Raw genomic sequence first — 25,231 nt, 5'->3', positions numbered from 1 at the left:
CAACTCTGAAACATGGTGATTAAGATAGACAGCGTACTAGTTCCTCTAATATTTCTTTAGCCGCCGTTGATATCACTCACAGTTTTCGAGTTACGTAGCCTCAAAGTTACAATTTGCTCGATTTCGGCATCTCATAACTTTGAAACAAAGCGTTTTTCGCCCTATGTCCATATGAATTTTTTTGATTGTTTAGATGTGAGGATTTCATCAATGGATTTTGGCTACATAATAAACGAACACCCTATATATATATATATATATATATATATATATATATATATAGATATATATATATTTGGTCTAGGAATTAATTCGTGCGGTTGGTACGCACACATTGAAGCTGTAGTACAAACACAAAATACATAAATACCTTAAGAAAAATATTGTCCATCGCTATCCACCACTTTCGCCCATCTGTCAGGCAATGTACGGATTCCGTGGCGAAAGAAGTCCTCATCCTTGGAAGCGATCCAGTCAGAGACCCATGTTTCGATATCTTCTGAAGAAGTAAACCGCTGTCCAATCAAATCGTTGTTCATGCAATCGAACAAGTAATAGTCCGAAGGACCAACGTCTGGTGAATACGGCGGGTGGGGTAAAACTTCCCATCCGACATTTTCTAAATAGGTTTTGACCGGTTTTGTGACATGTGGGCGAGCGTTATCATGTTGAACAATAAGTTTATCATGTCTGTTCTCCCATTCTGGTCGTGTTCTGGCCAGAGCTTGCTTCAAACGCATTAATTGTCGTCGATAACGTTCTCCATTCATAGTTTCACCCGGTTGCAGCAGCTCATAGTACACCACACCTTTCATATCCCACCATATGCACAGCATAACCTTTGCACAGTGAATATCTCGTTTTGGTTGTGATAGACCTGGTTCACCTGGTTTCACCCAGGCCTTTTTTCGTTTAGGGTTCTCGTAATGGATCCACTTCTCATCACCCGTAATAATTCGATGCAGAAACCCCTTTCTGCTCTGTCGTTGAAGCAGCAATTCGCAAATGTTTTTTCGTCTTTCAACTTCTCTGTCTTTCAATTCATGTGGAACCCAATGTGACGTCTTTTGAATCATTCCCATGGCTTTCAAGCGTTTGGAGACTGTTGTTTGATCAACGCCTAATGCTGCTGCAAGTTGTTCCTGCGTTTGACACGAATCCTGCTCGAGCAATGCTGTCAATTCTTCGTCTTGAAATTTTTTGTCTGTCCAGCTCGCTCTTGGTCTGCCAAGCCGAAATCACCACTTCTAAACCGTGCAAACCACTTCTGACACGTTCGCTCAGCTAGAGCATGGTCACCATACACTTCCACCAAAATACGATGACTTTCAGTCGCACTTTTCTGCATGTTAAAGTAATGCAACAGGACACCCCGCAAAAACACTTTATCAGGCACAAATTGCGCCATGTTCAGTTAACTACAAATTGGTGTTGTTGACGCTTTAATCCACTGCCCTATACTACGAACGATACGCGATGACAGGGGTTTGCAACACATGTGTGGATACACGGAACTGTGGGACGCTCCGTTCGTTGCGCCATCTCTTGCCCACCCGCACGAATTAATTCCTAGACCAAATATATATACAGGGAATGGACAAAAAATCTAAAAACACTTCATACAGAACACGTAAGTTTGGCCCTCCACTGTACAACACGTGTTGCGGTTGCCGATCGTTTTTGTTTTCAGTAGGTCATGTACACCTTCCTCTTCGGTCAGCAGTAACCCGTTCACCGTGGTTCGGTAAAATGGGCGACTTGACAGACTTCCAAAGAGACATGATCGTTACAGTATGATCGTTGGTGCCCGTCTGGTTGGAGTTTCAGTGGCAACAGTGGCGAACATTGTGAGGGTATCGAAACGTACTGTGTCTAATGTCACGACGGCATACACAATTCATGGGCAAACGACATCTGCAAAGCACAACAGTGGTCGAAAGACAATCCTTTTAGATAGGGACCGGAGAACATTAAAACGGATTGTAGCAGCTAAAAAGAAGTACACTGCAATGAAAATTACGTCTGAACTCAATTCCGACCTACAGAACTCGGTTTCATCGAAAACAGTGCGACGGGAACTTCATAAAATGAAAATTCATGGGAGCGCCGCTATCGCCAAATCCCTGGTCACAGCAGTAAATATGAAGAGGCGTATCCAGTTGTGCAAGGACCATCATAAGGCGTGGACTCATGAGCAGTGGGAACACGTAATGTAGTCCGATGAATCGATCTTCACCTTGTTTCCAACAACCGGTCGTGTTTACGTATGGAGAACACCGTCGCAGGCCTATGATACAGATTGTCTGCTCCCAACTGTAAAGCATGGAGGTGGTTCTGTTACAGTATGGGCAGTGACATCGTAGTTTTCTGCAGGTCCCATCATAGCCCTGCATGGAATAATGAATGCTAAGGCGTATGAGGCCATTTGGGGGGGGGGGGGAAGGTTCTACCCATGGCCCAAATATTGTTCCCTGATGGTGATAACATCTACCAAGATGATTTGGCACCCTGTCACGCTGCAAACACGGTGAAATCATGGTTTGAGAAGAATGACCAGGAGCTATCACACCTCCCCTGGTCCCAAAATCACCAGATCTGAACATCATTGAGCCATTGTGGTCTGAGTTAGAAAGGCGTGTTTGGTCTCATTATCCTCCACCAGCATTTCTCAAGGAACTGGATCATGTTTTGGAGGAACAATGGTACAAAATTCCACACACCACAATTCAGGAGTTATATACGCCCATTCCACGTCGGATCCAAGCTGTTTCGGACGCAAAAGGAGGCCCCAAGGCCCGGCCCCACACCATACTAGGTATGATTTTCACACTTTTGCAAACATTTTAGATTTTTGTCGACCCCTATATGGGTAGTCCATTTTAATCTTTTCACGAAAATATCGAAAACTTTTCAACATAAACGAACCAAACAAAAACTCAAATAGGAAATGACATGGAACACATCGAATGATGTTATTGTGGTGTTCCCCAGAGCCACCCTTCATGAGGGCCCAGGGTCCAACTTTAAAATTTTAAATGGAAACATCTGGCGAGTGATACCTCATTCAATAGATCTTTAAAAACTACAAAGCGTTGGGATAAGAAAAATGTCATATCGGTCACCGTATTCAAAATGGCAGCCAAGACATGGTGCCTATATCAAATAAAACTTCCAGTATCATTAGTAAGAAAACGGTTGGTGATAAATGAACAGAATAAAAAGGGAAACAGGAAAATGGTATGGGATACGTCGAATGGTGATGTTGTGGTGACCCCAGGGCTGCCTTTCGTGGGGCCTAGGGCCCAACTTTGAAATTTTAAATGTGAACATGGGTCGAGTGATATTTCTTTAAACACTAAACAGCGTTGTGGCAAAACACTTTTCATATGGATTACCGTTTTAAAATTGGCCGCCAAGACATGGTCCCTGTATCAGATAAAACGTCCAGTACCACTAATATGAAAACGATTGGGGATAAATGAACAGAATAAAACTCGTATGAGAAATCACAGGGGATATTTATTATTCCACGGCTCGAGAACGACGCAGCAGAAAAAAGATTATTAAAATAAAAGTAACTTAATGCAAAGGAGGAAATTAATTCCTAGAAAATTATCACTGCAACCTCCCTCCCCTGAAGTGGGAAGGAGTTTTTGGAAATTGAATCTATGCAACAAAATTATCTGAAATGTGTTTTTATAAGAGATTGACGTCTCTGTATTGAGAAAAAGTAGGCAAAATTCATGTTAAATGGTACCTTCCATTTTTACTGCATGCAATGGTTTCATGCAAAAATCAATCAACTGAAATGCAAAACAAAATTGTCAAGCATTGCAGTTTTTGCAATGTGAACGAGGTATCACTCGCCCCATGCTTCCATTTACAATTTTGAATTTGGCTTTGGACCCCCCGGGGGTAGCGCGACGATACCATTCAATGTGCCATATGACCTTTCCTATTTGACTTTTTGTTCGGTTCATTTATCATATTAATGGTACTGAACGTTTTATCTGAAACAGGAACCATATCTTGGCGGCCATTTTGAATACTGTGACCAATATAAAAAATCTTTTACCGCGGCGTTTTTTAGCTTTCAAAGATCTATCGAACGAGGTATCACTCGCCCCATGTTTCTATTTAAAATTTTAAAGTTGGGCCCTGGGCTTCCTTGAATGACGACCCTGGAGGGCACCGCGACAATACCATTCGATGTGCTCCATGGTCTTTCCTATTTGAGTTTTTGTTTGGTTCATTTATGTTTAACCGTTTCGATGTTAGCGATACTGGACGTTTTATCTGATACAAGCATCATGTCTTGGCGTCCATTTTGAATACGGTGACCGATATGAAAAATATTTTGGCACTACACTTTTTAGTTTTTAAAGATCTATCAAACGAGATATCACTCGTCCCATGTTTTCATTTCAAATTTTAAACTTGGATCCTGGGCCCCTTTGAAGGGCGGTCCTGGGGGACACCGCGACAACGCCATTCGATGTGCCCTATAGCATTTCCTTTTTGAGTTTTGTTTGGTTCATTTATGTTGAATCGTTTTCGAGATATTTTCATGGAAAGATTAAAATGGGCCACCCTGTATATATATATAAGAAAAATGCCACATTAATCATAGTGATAGTTACGTCTCTCGAGTTACTAATCTTGCACCGGGTACAGACCGGGTGGACCCCTTGTGAGTGCGTCCCCATGCAGACAAAACAAAAGTATTAAACATAATTGCGAAGTTTCAAGGGGATCCGCACGCGGTGGATACCCTCTGTGGGTGGAACTCTGTATAGAGCTAATAAAATATTTAGTCACAAAATATCATGATAACCATTAAAGATATTTCAAGACAATTGTCGAAAGAAAAACACACACACTAAAAACAACCGTTTTTGGAATTCCGTGAGAGAAATTAATTATTATTATAGGATGTTAATATAAAATAACTTAGTGTTAGAGATTAAAAGATCTACAGGTTAAAAATCTAGCAGCGCAGTTGAAGATATTGAAAAAGATGCCAATGAGCACTGGATATATTTGGAGAAGTTTTTGCATCCCGTATGCAAGATAAGTTTTATTTTTTAATATTTTTTTTTATCTCAAAGTGATTTGATATATTTCCCTTAGATACGATTAGCAAATATCATCAATGAAGTATTTATGAAATGCTAGCAGAATACTCGTTCTTCGCATGGGGAAAATACGTTTCATTTAGGACATAAAATACCAATGGGGATTGAAGTTGTATTTAAACGACATGGGAAGTGTCACTGTTTTCCTCGCGACTCCGAAACCTATTAATTCAATACTAATATCGGTTATTTTCGATCACTTTTATATACAAATATATATCTCCCCCTTCTCCTCTCGAAAGTTGCGGGGCTGAATTTGGATTTAAACGGCATCGGAAGTGTCACTGTTCATCTCAGATATCACTAAATCCATGGATTCGACATTAATATCGACCATTTTCAATCACTTTTAAATATCTGTCTCCTCCCCACACTAAGTTGCACCGTCAAAGTGAAATGATAAAATTCATCCCAGGCCCGAACCTTATCCACAAGTACGTTGAAAATTGAAAATTTGTTCGAGAGTGTGTTCAAAAGTTATTAGTCTTATTCATATATATATATATATATATATATATATATATATATATATATATATATATATATATATATATATATATATATATATATATATATCCTCCTCCTCCTTCTCTACGTTGTACTGTCAAAGTGAAATACATAATAACATCACTCCCAGGCCTGAACCTAATCTATGTTGAAAATTTGATCGAAATCGGTCGGGTGGTTCATGGGTCGGTCAGTTATTAAATTACAAAAGTTACTTTCATTTACATAAACAGAACAGTCTTGATCATTTCTTTAAAAAAAAAAAAAAAAAGGATTGTCATTCCCTAATAAACTATCTTTCTCATGAACAGGTGTAGGAAGAGAATTTGGAGAACTCCTAGGAATCTTTATTTTCGATATATTTAATGGTGTACAATAGGTACAAAGAGACGGATGGAATCCGAAATTAGGCGTCCAGATCTTGGCAAACCGTCCGTTGAATCTCACTCACTTGTAACACTTCCCAAGTGTAGCAGTCCGATTTTGAAAAAAAAAAAAAAGAAATGACAGGTAGATATTACACATGAAATAAACGAATACGTATTTTTTTATTTTATGCGAGAAAACGGTTCTAGGGAGAGAAAACCCCCACCGAAAATTTTGAAAGTTGACACCCAAAAGGCAAGAAGAAGTGGACCGAAGTGAATGAAACTGTGCATAAATATTGTAGACGTAAAATGAGGAAATACGTGTTTTGTACTTTTCCTGAAAAAAAAAAAAAATACACCGCTTCAACAAACCACGTGACCAACAAATTTTCAGAATGGGATGAACTGGTGGACTTGCGCAAGGGCGCGTCTGTGGGGAGCAGGTGAATTAGCAACGGTCGGTATGCGCGTAAACTAGAAGTTTATCCAATCATTACGTGAACTAGAAATAATATATATATATATATATATATATATATATATATATATATATATATATATATATATATATATATATATATATATTATATATATATATATACGTTTGGAATTGCTAAAATTTAAATAGATCACGAATATCGACTAATATCCAATATTTGTTTTTCTTAAGCCATAGTAAAATATTTTCCAGTATAAACTGCCAAAGCGCTTGTAGAGATGTTGGTTTCAAATGCAAATTAATAAATATCTCTGTCACTTTCATTCAAGAGGTCAATCGTTTGGGAGTTCATACGACAATACGACTACAGTTACGAACATTTTACGTGTTGTTATTTCTGTGATAATTCAGGTTTGAATTTTCTATAAAGTATTTCTACTTATAATATTGATTATGTCCTATTTGTACTGGTTATCAAAACCAATGGCGTATTTAGGATCTTGTTTCGGAGGGGGAGCCTTGGGAACCAGTAAGAAGCATTTGAGTTGTACGTATAATGTAATAATAATAATAATAATAATAATAATAATAATAATAATAATAATAATAATAATAATAATAATAATAATAATAATAATAATAAAATTATTTTGGGGGGCTTGAGCCCGATAGCCTCCTAAATGCGGCACCAATCAAAACATATTTGTTATAATTATTAAGGCATAAATGTAAATTACCCTTAATATTACTAAATACTTATGTTCATTCATTTTTCACATAGAATATCATGGTGATGGAGCAAACTTTTCAGTGCTGCATCTCAGTTACATGAGTTACATGTTATCCAGTTTTCGCCAGGCGAGATTGTAGGCAGCGAGATTTTGGTTGAGATGTTTCAGCCGCAAATCATCAACAGATCAAGTATTAACTCTGTTGTGATGGATGATCAACTACAAAATAGAAATATGCACGAATATGGACTAATATATTTTTATTGATTCCTTGCGACTTGTGATCATTCCAATTTGCGACAAATTCAGGTATCGGCCAAATTTGATTGAGTTTGATAAAATTTCTCAGCCGAAAATAATTCCAGTTTGCAACCAACCGGTAATTGGTTCTTTAAATAAATCAGAAGAGTAGAAGTGATACACGTTGCCAGATATTTTCCCCTAAAATTATAAAGTGTTATGAACTGCGTAGGGGAAACAAGGATAAACATCTCTTTGCAAACATTTCACTTGCTTATCCTTGGAATACCAATATCAGTTCCAAATGATCTCATCATCATCATAGGTATTCTGCCTTTATTGGCAGGTCACTTGCCGCAGCTGAGAAGCTTCCATGCTCCACGGTCCTCCGCTAACCTTTTCGTCTTCGCGTATGATCTTTCTGTTTTAATATCATCCATTAATTGTAGTCTCCTTCGCCCCCTCCCTCTCTTTCCCGCTACCATACCCTCTAGAACGTCCCTCATGATACAATCTCTTCTTAGGCAATGTCCCAACCAGTTTCTCTTTCTCTTCCTAATAATGTCTAAAAGTGCTCTTTTCTCACCCACCATTTCTAACACTCTCTCATTCGTTTTCCGCCCGACCCAACTAATTCTTTCCATTCTTCTCCACACCCACATTTCGAAGGCTTCCAGTCGATTTTCGTCACCTTTACGCAATGTCCACGTTTCCGCCCCATACAGTACAACACTCCACACGAAGCATTTTATGAGTCTTTTTCTCAACTCTTTGCTCAAGGTCCCACAAAACAGACTTTTCTTTCTTTTAAAGGCTTCTTTCGCCATTCCTATCCTTGCTTTTATTTCACGTTCGCATTTCATGTCATTACTAAGAATACTACCCAGCCAAATGATCTAGACTCTCAAAAATGTTATAATATTTAATTATTTATTTTGTATATAACTGTTACGCACACGCATGAAATGCCATGATTTGTTCTTTCATCTTCCCATATATTTATTTTAAAGTTTTATGTTTTAAAGTTACATTCCTTATTTTGGAAAGCAAAATATTGATGATAATGCATTTATTTTGCGTTTTCTCTGACTTGTCCCCTTTTTTCACCGCGCAAGAATCAAGATTTACGATAAAAAATGGTTGAAATAGGAAAATAGGGAAAGTCCATCCTGGTTGACAAGAAGACTTGTAATAAAATACAAGTAAAAAAATGTGTAGGTAGATAAGGTTGTCTTTTTTTTTTTTTTTTTTTTTTTTTTTTTTTTTTTGACAACAGCCAGTCTTGCCTCCCGCAATCCTTTCTTCTTCCGACTGATACGATTAGGTTGTCAACTAACATAACTTCGAAGATATGCATTCTCCGCATTTTTAGATTTACAATATTATCTCATATCTACTTGTTTCCCTCCCCTACCAACTTCTTGAAGATATGTGAGGAACAGTGGTGTGAATAGATCAGGTATCTGCACCTCCACGATCAGGAAAAGAAACCCTGATTATGTGCTTTCCAGCGCTGTCATATTTCCTTGTAAAAAAGTAATATTAATGAACTATAAGAGCTAGATTAAAAATAAAAAAAAGTTAACATGTAGTATTTGGATAGGTTAACATCTGAAGAAAGTTTGAACTGCATAAGACAAATAGTTTTCATAATACTTTGGAAAGAAATTCACGATGTCATTATATAGGGACTGATGATCTCCGCTGAAAACGTTAGATACGGCCTTAAATCTGTTACACAAACAAAGTAGCGGCTCTTGAAAGAAGTCAAGTCAGTAAAAATTTTAGTTTTATCGCTCCAAGCAAAGGAAAGAAAGCTTCCCCAGCTTTCTGAAGCTACAAGTATATGAAGCTTTTAGTGATATAAAGTTTAATTTTTTATCGATGTGATTTCCTTCAGAACCGCCACTGTATAAACCATAAATTACAAAAATGTAAATCTACAAGATATGAAAGAGAAATATTGTATTAATATTCAACATTTGAGAGAAGCTTCTCTCTGTCACAGAAAACCAACGAAATATAATTACTCCTATCAAATTTCAGAGGTGATAAACCCTTAGAGGTATACGTGGTGAATTGGCAGAAATTCCCCAATTTGGGTTTCCTTGAGGTCATTTAAGTTCAACTTAGTCATTTACTACCTGCTTACCCTCCAACTTGTAACTGCCATTCGCTCCTTTATCACAAGTACATATAATATTAATAATAATAATAATAATAATAATAATAATAATAATAATAATAATAATAATAATAATAATAATAATAATAATAACCTTTTACCGTCTACCAAACCTTCCACTACACTTAATATGATTATCTCTTGTCAAATAGTATCGTAACCAGCCATTTTTTCTTTTTGATTACCACCAACATTGTTCTTTCTCGGAGTTTTCCCCCCTTAAACTTCGTTGTTTCTCTTAAGCCCAATGCCGTGCCGTGGAAAATCGGCGACAGAGGCGGGTGTATTCAACGACGCTCCCGTACATATGAGTGAGGTCGACAGTAGGGCTGTTCCGATAATCGAGTAATCAATAACAATTCGATAAAATTTCAAAACCGTTTCATCGATAAAGAATTTTAATTTTATCGAATTATCGAACTTTCGAGACTCCCCAAATGTTTGAGACTCTCGAAATGTTCGAGACTCTTGAAATGATCGAGACTCCTGAAATATTCGAGACTCTCGAAATGATCGAGACTCCTGAAATATTCGAGACTCTTGAAATGTTCGGGGCTCTTGAAGTGTTCGAGGCACTCGAAATGTAAGAAACATTAGACAACTTCGAGACACTCGAACTGTTCGAGAGTCTCGAAATGTTTGAAAGCAGCAAGTACAGAAATATATCAATATGATCGCATTTGTCGAGTCGCTTGAATATTTTTAAAAATTCGGAATTATCGGAGTGTTCGGAAGAAACAATGTATTCGAGGTTATCATAGTTGTATATAATAGGGTGTTCATTTTAAAACTTTTCTCCTTAGCAATGAAAGGAAAGGAAAAGTTTTTTTTTTTTTTCACAGATCTGTACAAGGTTTAAGCAGTCTGTCAGAAGAGAGAAAGAGGAAGACAAAACATGCATCACCCGAATAGAATTGGAATCCAAGACACCATTAGTCTATTAATAGTCACTTTGTCGGTTGCGCCAATAACAGGACAGGTAGAAAAATAATTTTACATATGATTTCGACAAATACAACTTTGCAATAACTTATCAGATGAAAAAAGTTGTTTGACTACTTTGGCTGCAAGAAGGAATCATTGGAGAGGTGAAGAAACCGAACTGTCCATCACTATTTTTGATAATACCCGAAACTTCGATAATACTCGAAATGTCGATAATACCCAAAACTTCGATAATACTCGAAACTTCGATAATTTCAAATACTCGAACGGTTTCGAGTAACCGATGACAACTCGATAAATTTTCACTCCCGAAGTTCGATAGATCCTCAGCCTTATCGAACACCCCTAGTCGAGAGACCAGCCACGAAGTGCCACCATGGCTAACGCGAACCGTAATGAAATTTTCAAAAATAAACCCTGCTTTTCCTTGATTTTGAGCACTTTTTATTACTTTTTTCTTTCCATTTTATATAAGTGCACATGCATTTTCCTAACATGAGTAACATTATAGGACCACTTCCTAAAGCAGGAAGAGGACTTAAGTACATACTAGTAATATTCCAAGTTATTTTTCCACTCTTTTTTTCTTTTCTTCTATTCTTTTTTTCTCCCAAATTTTGAGCCTTCTTACTTTGTCATCCCGCTCGCCCCACCCCTAGGGCACGGAACTGCTTAAGCCATTTTCCCCATACTTCTCTATATCAAACTCTCAAACCATTTCATTGCTCTTCCGAAATATTATCATCACTGCTCGGTTTAGTACAAGACAGTTTCTTTTTCTTTCTTTCTTTTTTTCTTCTTTTTACAAAACTCGACTCAATCACTTACGAAACTCTTTTTATTTTCTTCTTTTCTCCTAATGTCTCTTTTCGATAATTAAATCATTGCTTTTATTTCCCCTTTCGTAGTTCGTATTTTCAGTAGTAATACTTTCTAAGTGCCGAAAATTAACAACCTCTCCCATTTTCTATCCTTTAACTTTCATAGTTGACAGGATTCATTTATTTCCTTTTACTAATGTTTTGCATTTTAAACCATTTATTTTCGAGTTGAAAAAGAAGTATTAAATCACTATTGTAAATCAATACTTGGTATGTTTCCTCCCTTTAGCTTAAAATTGTTATGCATGTGTAAAATATGATTACCAATGTAACTACGTAGAGCTAAAGAAAATAAAGAAAATATCTGTATATTACAATCAATAGACTAAATAATTCATCTCCGTTATTGGGCAAACTAAATATTTCAAATGAAAGTTCTCACCTTCTAAATGTTTACAATTCGTTTCCTGGATACTCGGGATTTTAGTCTTGAGAATTGAAACTTAAAATTAAAAAAAAAGTGTTGACGATAATACTGAGGCAATATGGAGGGACGCTTATAATCTACTAATAACAATATTTAACAGTTGGTGATCTTAGAAAAGAAACTCATTTGAATTTAAAGATATGAATGTGATTTATATTACCTTGATTGATGGTCGATTATTATTTTGTTTCCCGTCCATAATATATAAGGATGGCACTTAACAAGAATAGGTGTTATCCGAAGTCTGCCTTCACATCAACTGAATTGTATATGTCACTCACGTTACCATTTAAGGTTGTTACTGATCACACATTCTGTGCATTGACAGATGAACTTGTAATGCTTTTGCGCAGGCGGGAAGTTAGAAGTATAAACATTATGAATCATTGTTGAAGCAATGAAACTGCGTCTACACACACACACACACACACACATATATATATATATATATATATATATATATATATATATATATATATATATATATATATATATATATATATATATATATATATATATATATATATATATATATATATAAAGAGAGAGAGAGAGAGAGAGAGAGAGATTGTGCACAACAAAGCTAGCTAGTAGCTAGTATGGTACCTATGAATGCGTCATATTATACTTACGAAAATGGAATGTTGGTCAATGGAATTTCCTTTGTCCCTTTGTTTTCGTGTTTCTTTTATCGAATTACAATGTTTTTTAGAACTGTTTACGAACAATCTCTCAAATTCTTCTTACATGATAAATGACACTTTGTTATTTTTCAATAATTTTAACGGGAATTATAATACAAAAGCTCATACAGTTTCGCAAATTATGCATTTATAGCTTACATTATAATATTTAATAAAGAACAATATAGTAAATTTCTTAAATTTTAAGGGTTTAATACTGACGATTATAGTGAATACAAAGAACACACAATTTAAATCTTATTGTAAATAATAAAGTATGTAATTACTAGCGAAAAAATGCAGTCAATACATGTTGTTGATTGCATTTTAAAAAACGTCGAAATGAAAAGCAAAAATTAAGTACAGTTTGTATTTTCTTTTTGTTTATTTGAAGTGTGGAAGGTACTTTCGGTATGGGAATCTTGATTCATATCTTATAAAATCCCATCTCGAAAGGCAGAAATTCCTGCTTTGCTCTTAAAATTAACACGTGTTATACTAATTACAAAATTTTCAAAATTTTTGAAATACGAAAATTGAAACTGCTATAAGTCAGTTACTTTCTTAAATAGTTGAGTGTATTATTCGCAAATTCCAATCTTTTAAATTCCTAATAATTATCTTCCTTAATTAAAAGAGACTTAAAATGGTTGACGAAAACAAGTAGGCTACATTTTGTTACCGGAATTTAGTATTTCCACCACGCTTTTGTGCCATGATTTTTTTTCTACATGTAATAGAAAACTAGACAAACTTCATTCTCTATTATTTCGTGTGGAACGTTTTAGAAATTGTCTATTTATCGTTTGGTAATTTACTTTCTTTCATTCGTAATTTTGAAACTCCGGAGTACAATTTAGATTCCTTGGTGCTTCATTTTTGAAATTCACAAAGTCACTGTATAAATAACTTTCACAGTAATATGCACTTTCCAACAACAAAATTTGACAATTAGCATCGATTTCACGTTTATTCAAGCGCTATTACCCTACTTCTCACTCGTAGAGAATTTTATGAAATGAAATAAATATGAAAAAACTCATATATGCTGCTAATTTTGATGAAAATTCCCCTTATCCCTATTCGAAAAATTAACGTCAAAAATCCCACAAAATGGGATTTTTCCCACTGGTTTGCATCACTGATAGGACTACATTTAATTCGGATTTCAAGTAAACTCGTATATTCATATAATATAGCCCCGATACTAAAAAAGTTTTACATTTAAATCAAATAAAAGAAATACAAAAGCAAAGCTGTTGACAGAGATAGAACACAATTCATTTCAAATTATATCGATGACCACACTTAAGTTAGTTAGATATTACTGAAAAGATCATGTATATACGATGTATTGATAGTACCAAAATAACACTTTAAATGTTAACTATTTTTTCTGAAACTTCGTAGAACCGTATAGTAAATAATATTGTTATTCCAGTGTATAATCGTATATTCTTCAAAAAATGTAGTACAATGAATATTGGAGGATTTTATGCTATGTACGTATGATAATAAGAATAATTTTCATTGAGAAGTTGTATTATCACTAGCAAGTAAGAAACATACTTATTTATTATTCTGTGTATTTGCTTATATTGTGGTAGAGTCAGTAGCGTAGCCAGGATGTGTGTTTGGGGGGGGGGGAAAGTGCTATTATAGGTACATATAGAAAAATTACAAACAAAAATTATATAAACATAAAAATATATAAAAAATTACAGACATCAAAATGACAAAGTACATTGTCAGACCTCTTTGGGGAGGGCCCGGCCCCTCTGGGCCCCCCCTTTCCTACGCCAGTGGGTAGAGTTAATCCTGGCATAATGCTAATTTTGATTTCTACTTTGTGAATTAAAACACTTCAAATTTAAAAAATATTATTAGTATTTTAAAAGAGGTTCGTAGTATGCCTCTCCGATAGCCGCTTTTAGAAGTCACTTATAACTAGGATATAAAAGACTGCGTACTACAGTAAAATTGAGAGGTGCGTAACAATGGTACCCTCCATACCAAATTGGAGTAAATGGAGTGAGCATGGCAAAATGTATTGAGAAAAAAGCAGCAGCAGTTCTTTCAGTAGTAAAGTTAGCGGAAATCATAGTTTTTTATGGTATGGCACAGATTTGGTAGTAACTGTAACAGTAGTCCCAAACAAGATTTAATTGATTTGGGAGCTGAGATACTGAGGCAGCAGTTCTTCCAAAAAGGTGAAGTTACCGGAAATCATAGTTTTTTTTATTTGATTTGAATTTAATTTAATGTCCCTTTCGGCAGCGAGGCTATATGAGACTTGGACCTAGAGCTTAACATGTAATCATATAACATGAGTTCCTGCCGGGAGTTTAACCCAGGTTTTCTCATGCCAAATGCGCGTACGCTATCCAAAACAGAGCTCGCAGAAACCAGTCCGACTGGTAGTAACATTAACAATAGTTGTAAACATAATCAGAATGATTTGACAGTTGAGATACTGTGAAGTGGAAAATAACAGCGAACTATCATTCTATTTTCCTTAGTGTGTCAACAATAGGAAAATAATACTTGTAAAATGGTCTTTAGCAAGTAAAAATATAGCTTCGGAGATAAAATATCTCTCCATTCATATTTCTGGAAGGGGAATGTCTTATGAAAGATTATTAGATAAAAAGGAACAATATGGAAAAAATCGCTAGAAGGAAAAAGGCAACCAAGATTAATAGGCAATAGGATTAGAACAGGAATATAGAACTAGTCACAGGAATGAGAATTAGAAAATCATAAAGAATAAATGAACGAAACAAATATAAATTTAGTAGCCGTCTGTGAAATTAGATGGAAAGGTAATGGAGACTTGAGAAGCAAAAAATAGAGAATTATTTACTTAGGTAGTGAGAAGGAAAATCATAATTATGTATGAGTTATTCTAGGTAAATATATAAAAAAACATATTAAAGGTAAAATTTGTTTATAATATGGCTATGAAATTAAGACCTAAAATAGAGAGATCTAGTTGTCTTATTATAAATGCGAAGGATATGAAAATACTCACCGACTACAGAGGAAACAGCTGAACAAATAGAGGAAACTTATAAGAAAATAGATGAAATCATAGACAGACAGAAAAGAAGTGATTTCGTAACTGTGATGGGAAATTTTAATGCAGTTTTGAGGAAAGGCTAGGAAGGTAGGTTTTGGCGAAAGTAATAAAAAGAGGCTAAAAAATCTGGTTAATTTATGCTGGTAGAGTTGACTAGCGATTAGGAACACTTGGTTCAACTAGTCCATGAGAAGAAGTTATACAAGAAAATCCTCAATAAGTTTCCAAAGATATCAAATACATTTTATCATGAGCTGGGAAATATTCTGGAATAGCTTATTGAACGCGAAGACTTTCCAGGATGCATTAAAAGTACAGGGTGTTCAACATACAATACAACCCGGAGTTTGGGATAGTAGAACTTTTGAGCCTGAAGTGATACACAAATAATGTTATGCCAAAATGAAGTCTTGTTTATGCATATATTTTTAAACTAGGAAGCAACGATTGAAGTACACTAGGAATCACACAGTGTTGCCAGATGTAACCGAAAGTGTAAATCTTTTTTTTTTTTTTTTTTTTTTTTTTGCAAAACATGTAAATTGACTCATAACTCATACGTATGGATATTCTATCATTAATTTTCAGTTGCTTAGTTGGAGTAGCTTGCAAAATATGGAGCAGAAAAAAAGAATTTTTCATTTCCACCGATAACTATTTGGATGAGGCCTTTGTGAGAGGGAACTAGGAAAATCGTAGTTTTCATAAATTAACACTTTGAGTTGGCAACCCTGCTGATGTTTCAGTGCATCAAAAGGGTGTTAAGGATCTGTCTACATTATGCAATTCCTGAAAATAATGAAAAACAAACTTTGAAATTATTATGATAAAACGTCAGGGTTGCATTGTATCCATCGTATCCTACTAAGGGTTGCATTGTATATTAGACACCCTGTAGTAGGATACCGCAAACGAAGAATGACTAACAAACTATGGGATACAGAATAAATGTTTCAGAAAATAAGGGAACTAAACGAGTGGAAACAAGATAACAAAGATGAAGCCAAAAAAATTACAGGAAGTTAAACAATGAATTACACAGGATAACAATTAAAGCGAAGGGAGAATTTTATTAAAGAAAATGTAAGGGCACAGAAGAGTTAGAAAGAGCAGGGAGATATGAGAAAATATACAAGGAGGTGCGATCTATGGACATTCAGAGAAAAGAATTGGGTATTAAGATTTCAGTAGAAAATAGGAATGGGAAAAAGTCAGTGATCGGAATAATGTCTTAGAAAATTGTGAAGAATATTCTGAGGATTTGTATGGGAGTAAGAATAACAAATCGCCTAGGTCAGTATTTCTCAAAGTGGGGTCCGCGACCCCTAAAAATTGAAAAGTATTCTAATAAAATGGAACTCACAGCTGTTATGCAAGAAGTATTTTTAAGATTAAGAAACTGTATCTGTGGGCAGTACGAGTACAAAAAATAACTATTCATCATTCAAATAGCATTGCAAGAGTTCCGCAGATCACTTTCCGACTGAACAGGAAGTCCGTGTTATCGGAAAGTTTGAGAACCACTGTCCTAGGTGTTTAACGAGTGTACGAAAGAATTGTTTCGACCGTGTAATGGAATACATGAAACAACAGACTGACCAAAAAATATTTCCTTAAGACGACGATGATACTGTTGCTAAAAAATCGAACCTAGAGAGATGTGAATGCTACAGAAGTATCAGTTTCACATGATATGAAGGAAATTGTTCTTTGAGTACTGAACAAAATAATTGAAGAACGAATTTGAAAAGAGTTTATGAAAGTTGAGGATAAAGGTAGTTTAAGTTTAGGAAGATTAAGGATACAAGATATCCTTTTGGCTTATTAAGAGTAACCAGTGAAAGTTTTAGAGAAAAAAGGAAAGAGAGATACGTTCAGTTTATTGATCTAAACAAATTAGAATCAATTGAATCAAAATTTGGCTTTATTTAATATATAAAGACCCATGGATCTCTCCCCAGTATGAAATAAGAATAGCTCATTATCTTCCATTTTTTAAAAAATAAATTTATACACAATGAGGAAATGCATCAATATCATTATCTCAAATCCCTTCCGAATATGAAAATGCATTAGTGATTACTAATATTTTGCGAACCATCAAGCGTACGAATTAATTACGCATATCGCTTTTCAAAAGAAAATGCCCATATATAATAGTGTCGAAGTAAAAAGCCCTACGATAGATTTATTTGATCTAGCCGTAAAACAATACTTTGAGCGTATGATTTAGCACGTAGCAGAAAGATTCATGAATTGTAACCATGTATGTATACTGCTGAATACTGTCAATGAGTGTACACTTGCTGTGTTCAATATGCAATAAACAAATAAATAAACCAATAAATACAATACAAATACCGGTACATATAATCACTAATGAAGGAGCAATATGAAGGAACTTTACAGTTCATCCTTCACCATCATCCATGTTTTTCAATATTTTTTACGTTAAAATTACTATAGTTCAAAATATTTATAACAAAACTCTCTGATATAGGTATCTGGAACTTGGTTTGTACCCAAGATATAAAACATGAAGTGAGCTTAACAAAGAAAAGACATGTGATCTGTGGCAGCTCGAGAACATGACGATTGAATAAAAAACAGTTTCATGTTTACTTTTCATTCACTTTCATTATTTGATACACTTCGCTTTCTAAAATAGTTTTTAAGTAATTTTCTTGCGAAGACTGAAATTTTGGGAGACACTTTTTAAAATGTTTCCGTCGCTACTCTTGCTTCAAATAATACCGCAATGCACTCTAGTTTTCTTTAATTTCCTTAGGGATGCCTGAATAATTGCGCACATATCAATAATATAAGCACAAACTAAAATGCCATAAAACCAATTAGTCTTACGAGAACTGCGTACCAACCTGTGCTAGGTAGTTACTACAATTAAGAATTAAGTTAGTAGGGTAGGTTAGGTTAATGCAATTGATTAAGTTGGGCCAGTAGAGTAACTTAGATGAGATTAGGTTAGGTTAGTAGAATTGGTTAGGGTCGTGCTTGTATATTGCACTTACAAGTACGTACCGGTACCTTGATTAGGTGTTTCGAAGTGATACGACTTCCAGAAACGCTTGTTATTGTTTCCCACTAGTAATGCTACACTTGTAAACATAATATACATTTTAGTGCACTGCAGAAATACTCAGCCGGTGGGAAATATTATCCAAAACAGAACTCTTTCATATGCCATTATTTATTTTAACCGACGTATAGCACTTGTAATAGTTTCAAACTAGTAATCCCACACTTGTAAACATAAAACACAAGGTTATTACAGTGTACACAAATTCTGTCCCACCAGAAATTAATATATAATACGGTCATTTTCATACGCACTTACTCATTTTAACAGTAAATTTTCCAAAAAATTGCACAAATATTCATCATCTATACGGAATTTTTATACCATGTAGATTAATTAAATAATATTAACACATACCTCGATGCATCAAATTTTTTGTTACAATTTAAACAATTTTTTAGTCGGCATGAATTTATATCCGCGACTTTAAATAACACTTTTAAAGAAAGAAAAAGAGATGAAATAATAATAAAAAAAATACTACATAGTGTTAGGTTAAATGTTAATTTTCTAATCTTTTTAATACAGTCAACTAGTTTTTCATATCCTTATTTGGGTAATAGTTACCTTTACAAATAAAGTAAGTCTGATATTACAGAAAACTGATTTTATAACACATATGGGAACTCGTTTTACTGAAAATATTTTTAAGCTATTCATAGTATCCAACAAATTAGATGATATCAGTTATTTAAAAAGAATAATTAAGAGTTTCATATCGGATGCACAAAACCATATGCAGTTTAATACTTGGTCATATTGGTATAGGACTTAAATATCACGTTTCTCCGTGAAAATAGTAATATTCCAATGCCTGCTTCTACACTGTGCAGTTTTCTGCAGCGGCATCATTTGGAAAGGGTAGGAAGCAATTGCCCTATCCTTTGAAGGATATAGTACAGTATACATGAAGCTGCATCAGTTCCCGAAGGAGCAGGACGCTCATACTTTTAGGGATTATTCATTGAGTATGTACGAACTTACAAAGGGGGTAACAAAGCGACTTTTATTTACTTATCGACTGATACGAAAATAAAAAAAAAACGTACCTGTATTTTATATCTGCATGTGTAGTGCCCTTGTACTTTATCTATGACTATGTGTGTGTGTGGGGAGGGGGATTTAACGCATATTGCATGTCTTGTGCACATGGATACTTCTTACTATTGCACTACGTAGAAAATTTATGGTATTTCATGTAGAACTGGTAATAGAACAGAATAAACGCAGATCAGGGGGTTCTCATGTATACTATTACCCATTTGAATTCGAGAAACATATTTTTCAATATATGAATACAACAATTATATACTAATCAAGACCGTGAAACTTATGTCGGTGGACAATTACCTCTCCCCCAATAAAATCTGTAAAGATGCTACAGATTGGACGAGTTGTCGTCGTAAAAATGGTAATTTAAGATTAAAATGAGTAATTGTAACTGAAAGAGGTTTATACAAAATATTAATTTCCATCGGCGATGAATTTCTGTACGATGTAGGAAACCTGTATTTACCTTAGAAGATAAAGGCTATTTATATGTGTGAAATCGTTTGTAGTACTATATTCTTAATATGTATGTCTACTCACATTAATGTTTGCTGCTCTAAGTGTCTTATTATTACGAAACTTGTGCATATATATATATATATCCTATCAAACATTAAAATTCTAAAGCACGTGTTTGAAAAGAACGATGGAAATGCATACAAATAGCATACCGAACACTATCCTTGCAGCAAACTTGCATAATTTATCACGTCAAAACTCCCGTAACTGACGGGAAAATTCGAATTATTCGAAGAAACAAATGGGAATTCTCCAATAACGCAAGTCTGTACAGCAAGCATAGATAAAATTCTTGTTTGCAATGACAATTTAGCAGAGAATGTTTTCCCTACAAATAGTTGTTTTTGCACACAGCCACTGTCACTTTGTGCATGCTCCTTACTAACGCTAACGCACGCGCTTATCAATTTAGTCCTGCGCTGAACCATATTAGATACAATTTTTGTCTGTAGTGACTACCTAGTACAGATTGGTGTGTGTTTTACACATAAACAATTGTTTTCATGGTATATTAATTTGCGCAAATATTATCGATCTGTAAGCAATTATTTGGGTATGCGCCAAAAAAAATACTGTAGAACGTATTAGAGTGCCATTTAAAGCACGAGAAGTAATGTAAAAAAATAAACTTGATCTCGTAAAATTGTATGTTGTACACTATTATTATTATTATTATTATTATTATTATTATTATTATTATTATTATTATTATTATTTCACACACGCCAACTGCTAATCGATTGACGTGCAAGTCAGTGGTGTAACTAAAGGTTTGGGGTCCATCCCGCAGACAGCGTGGGTGGGTCCCCTTCTCTATGTCCCAGTTCATGATTTGGGGGCCATTTTTATGTCCTGTGTCAGCTCCGAAGCTATATAGGGCAGGACCTATAGTGTAAAGGAGGATCCGAACCAGTGTGACAAAGGAAGATAACAATGACATTTAAGGTAGAAAGTACATCAAATACATGTCCGAAGCGGGATGGGAATCCGCATCCCTAATATGTCGGTTGTCTAGCCTTCTAGACCACACGGCTATCCGGGCCGACTAAAAACGGAATGAGGTAGTAATAAAATAATTATATTTCCAGTGTACAAACATAATCTTATGGCATGTAGGAAAGGAAGTAAAAGAATATGTCACTAAACACGAAAGATATAAACTAAGAAAGTACTCTTCCAAATATTGATAAGATAATCTGGAGAGGATAACCAGTTTACAAAATTAGAAAACACCTGTTTCTTTCCTCGCGTGTATCATTTTGTTTTCGCGAGTTGTCTGCTTATTCACCGAGGCTACAAAAGTGTAATGCAAATCCCTCACTTTTTTCAAATATATTCCTCTGTTGCCATATATCAGACTTCCCCATTGTACATTTTCAGCATACGTAGCTCCAACAGTGTCCAACACTGTACCACTACACTTCACTGTTATGTTTAATGATAATAGTGTGTTTTAAATCTGTGCACAGTTGTATATGGTGCTATTTAAAACAAAATATTTTTATGCTGAGTTGGCAACACTGCTCCACCTTTGGCAACACTGTTTGTGGTTTTCGATAGGGCATTTTGTTCTCATTATATTTTGCAACTTTTGTTTTGATTGCTTTAACGGTTTTCAAGATATTTACTTTAAACGTGCATAATTCCATGATATAATTTTTTGGATATTCAAATTTCGAAGCCCTGTAGCTCCTATCCTTCTGGTCCATAGCACCTTAAATTTTGCTCATTTACATTTCTCATGATGCTCTATCAGATGTGCTATATGGCAATCAGAGTTTAGCGACAACTTGTGGGTCCCTCCCGTGTTAGTTCCAACTCATAATCAATAGTTCACGTGTTAGATGTTGTTGAACACTCATAGTCACTACCACTAAAAATTGACTGAAGATGCTGATGAATGGAAGTTTTAGTATTTAAAAGGTCGCTTACTCTTGAGCCAGTTTGGCCTTATACTAACGGCGAATTACAGCTTATACACGCCCCTTCTGTTTAGATTGTGGAAATATTTGAAGATTTATCATTAGTCTCTATAATACCCAACTGTAGGCGTATATATTTAAACAAGGAAGTAATTCTGAGTGCATTCAGGGACTTATAGAAACATATTTCTCTTACAACGAAAGTCTGCCGAAAATGGGATGTATTTAGTTACTAGTTTTATGAGAAATTTTCTGATTTGAAGGTGAAGAGGACTCCAAATGAAGAGCAACTAATGAATAAAGAGGAAGAAGATAACCCATCCTTCATGCCAGTTGTTTTGATCCAATATGTCAGCCTCTTCATGGTGCGATTTTCTATCAGGATTGCTCTCTGGTAAAGTTGGATTCAATTATTCAAGCTTAAATTTAAGTTTATACTATAATTAATGTTCTTCTCAAAATGTTATGTATTTTTTAAACTTCTAAAATGCGTTATTAACTGACATAATTATGCACTTTCGTTACTTTAAAAATACACAAATAAACAACACAAATAAATACACAAATAAACAACGACATGCTGAGATACAGAAGAGTTTGTCTTCAATGACAAAGAATACAAAATAATTAGAATAAACCCTAAGAAACTGATATTTGCTTCCAGAATATATATATTAAAAAAAACAAAAAGCAACAGGTCTACGTTTTAAAATATTTGAATTTGACTTCAAGAATTAATGAATTCTTTTAAAAGCCATGTAATCGATCATTGGAGTAATGTAGTGTATAAGCGCAGCATACTTTATTGTACACTATTCGTACCATTTAGAATATAAACGAACTTGCTTTATCGTACACTCTTTTTATACAGTAGAATATAAACCTACTATTATTAATTGCACAATTCTTATTATTTAGAAAATAAAGACAGTGTAAAAATAGTACACTTTATTATACAGTCTTCTTATAATTTAGACAGTGACGACGCAAGAGGAGTTAAGGGGACTTGCACTCCCCGGTAGCATTGTTCGCCCCCTTGAGTGCCCCCCTCAGACATAATATGTTATAATGCAGGTCAAGTAATATAAAATTATGTGTACAAAATAGTGTAAATAGCTGCCTCCCAAAATGCCTCTGCCAATACGCTTACGCCCCAAATGAAAAGTGTTGTCACTGATTTAGAATATAAGTATACAGTAGTAGTTGTAGTAGATAGATGTAACAGAAATAAATAAATTCTATTAAAAATGATTTAAAATATGGATAAGAACATAGTTTAAAATAACATATAACATATAGTCCTTTTAGCTAAATTACAAAAGAAAAAAAAAACTATAAACTTTTATGCATCACTAACACCACCACGAACTACTAGCCTACTACTGTGTATTGCTGCTGTCTTGGGGAATATGTGATGATAGGAAAACATAGCTGATAGTGATTTAAGTTATATGTTAGGTAGTGGAGCAACATATTTGTGTTCAGAATGAGCTTGCTCAAATATATACGTTACCTAAAATGAGTTGAATAAATCAAATAATCAAATGACCTTATTAAATTTTAAAAGTTGTAGATGTGCTGAAGTTTGCTTCTAATAAACGATATATGATAAAGAACAGGGACGGCACTAAGGGTGGGCGGGGGTGGGCGACCGCCCACCCCAACAGTAGTAGGATAATGAAGGTGACATCCTGTACTTCAAAAGCAATAGGTATTACTATTGATTGTAATGTAATAGGTTCTAGGACCCTGTTTAACTCTGCAATGATCAATGATTTTATTTACAAACATAATTCCAGATACAGCTGAACTCCAATTTACACTGGAATAAGCCGTCTTCATCCTAACAGTGAACATTTCCTCTCATTTGAGAAAATTGAACCACTTGTACGTCATTATGGATGTGATGTCGATAGTGTAGAGTAGTGATGAGCGCAAGAGTCTTGGTCGTGCAGTTTTTGCGAGAGTCTTGCATGCAAGACCAAGAGGTGCAAGACCAAGACCAAAACCAAGACTATACCTGCAAGGCCAAGATTAAGATCAAGACTCTTACGTAAGAGTCTTGCACAAGTACCGGTACTACTTGATTTTCTTTTATAAAATGTAAAAAAGAAGGGTGGAAAATCATTACGTCTTCTACTTGAACTTCTTGGCTTCACTAAAAATGCCGCTGGAGTGAATGTGTTCCCAGTAGTTTATGCAAGCCGTGTGAGTCGATCTGCCCCTGTAGCATGTATGTCGTTTTCTGGATTGGTTGTTCGCATTTTCTGTAGACATTACTTGTTTTCAAGCCACACATGTGTCATATTGAGCCATGTGAGGTCTTTTGGTAGACAACACCGTGTGCGTTGGGTTTTCTCGGGTTTTTCCGTTTCCTCCTTTTTTTAATTCCACCATTTCAGTTATTTCTCATCATCAGCTATTCTACCATTATTGGCAGGTTACTTGCTGCAACTGAGAAGCTTCGATGTACGGTGGTCCTCAGGTAGTCTCTTCGTCTTGACGTAGCAATTTTCTGTTTTAATACCTTCCTTCAACTACAGTCTTCTTCGCTCTCTCCCTCTCTTTCCTTACACCATACCCACTAGCACGTCCCTCATAATATAGTTCCTCCTCATCCAATATCCCAACCAGTTCCTCTTCCTCCTCTAAACAATATCTAAAATTCCTTTCTTCCCCTACTGCTAATATTTCTAACACCTCATTCGCTTTCCGTTCAACCAAGCTAATTCTCTCCTTTTTTCTACATGCTCACGTTTCGAAAGCCTGCAATTTTTTAATCGCTTTTGCGTAATGCCAATGTTTCTGCCCCATAGCGTACATATTGGAATCAGTAAAACAAAATCTCGATATTTAAATGAAATTTTGTTTAATACAAAGATTAGCTAATCGTGGTTGAAAAGAAATAATCTGACGCCTTTAGAGTGTGAAAATAATTTGCAATTCATGGCATTTCTATAATCTGTGCCGTCTTGATTTTCTTTCCTGCGTCTCAGGGGTAGCCTTCCCAGTTTGGGAACCAG

At 35.1% G+C, this 25,231-nt stretch overlaps 2 protein-coding genes across 3 annotated transcripts in view; one reads left to right on the top strand and one right to left on the bottom strand.

The window, feature by feature from the left end:
• Window positions 1-12,185, bottom strand: part of LOC145663636 (uncharacterized) — a 47,930-nt gene extending 35,745 nt beyond the window's left edge. The window contains exon 1 of the mRNA XM_081729736.1: window positions 12,019-12,185. Within this exon, the coding sequence (XP_081585862.1) occupies window positions 12,019-12,057 (39 nt within the window). The 5' untranslated portion in view covers window positions 12,058-12,185. The remainder of the gene's footprint in view (window positions 1-12,018) is intronic.
• The window catches only part of LOC145663637 (solute carrier family 25 member 45-like), a 112,800-nt gene that overhangs the window by 44,404 nt on the left and 43,165 nt on the right, over window positions 1-25,231 (top strand). The window contains exons 1-2 of one of the 2 annotated variants that reach the window (XM_081729737.1): window positions 19,169-19,297; window positions 22,472-22,602. In XM_081729737.1, the coding sequence (XP_081585863.1) occupies window positions 22,557-22,602 (46 nt within the window). In that variant the 5' untranslated portion in view covers window positions 19,169-19,297; window positions 22,472-22,556. Of the gene's footprint in view, window positions 1-19,168; window positions 19,298-22,471; window positions 22,603-25,231 lie in introns of those variants that run through there. The other variant, XM_081729738.1, reaches the window with a different exon arrangement.

The sequence above is a fragment of the Thermobia domestica genome, chromosome 11 (genome assembly GCF_964235325.1).
Source record: "Thermobia domestica chromosome 11, izTheDome1.hap1.1, whole genome shotgun sequence".
Classification (NCBI taxonomy): Eukaryota; Metazoa; Arthropoda; class Insecta; order Zygentoma; family Lepismatidae; genus Thermobia; species Thermobia domestica.
Note: the sequence above shows the minus strand (reverse complement) of the source record. Positions and strands in the feature narration are given on the sequence as shown.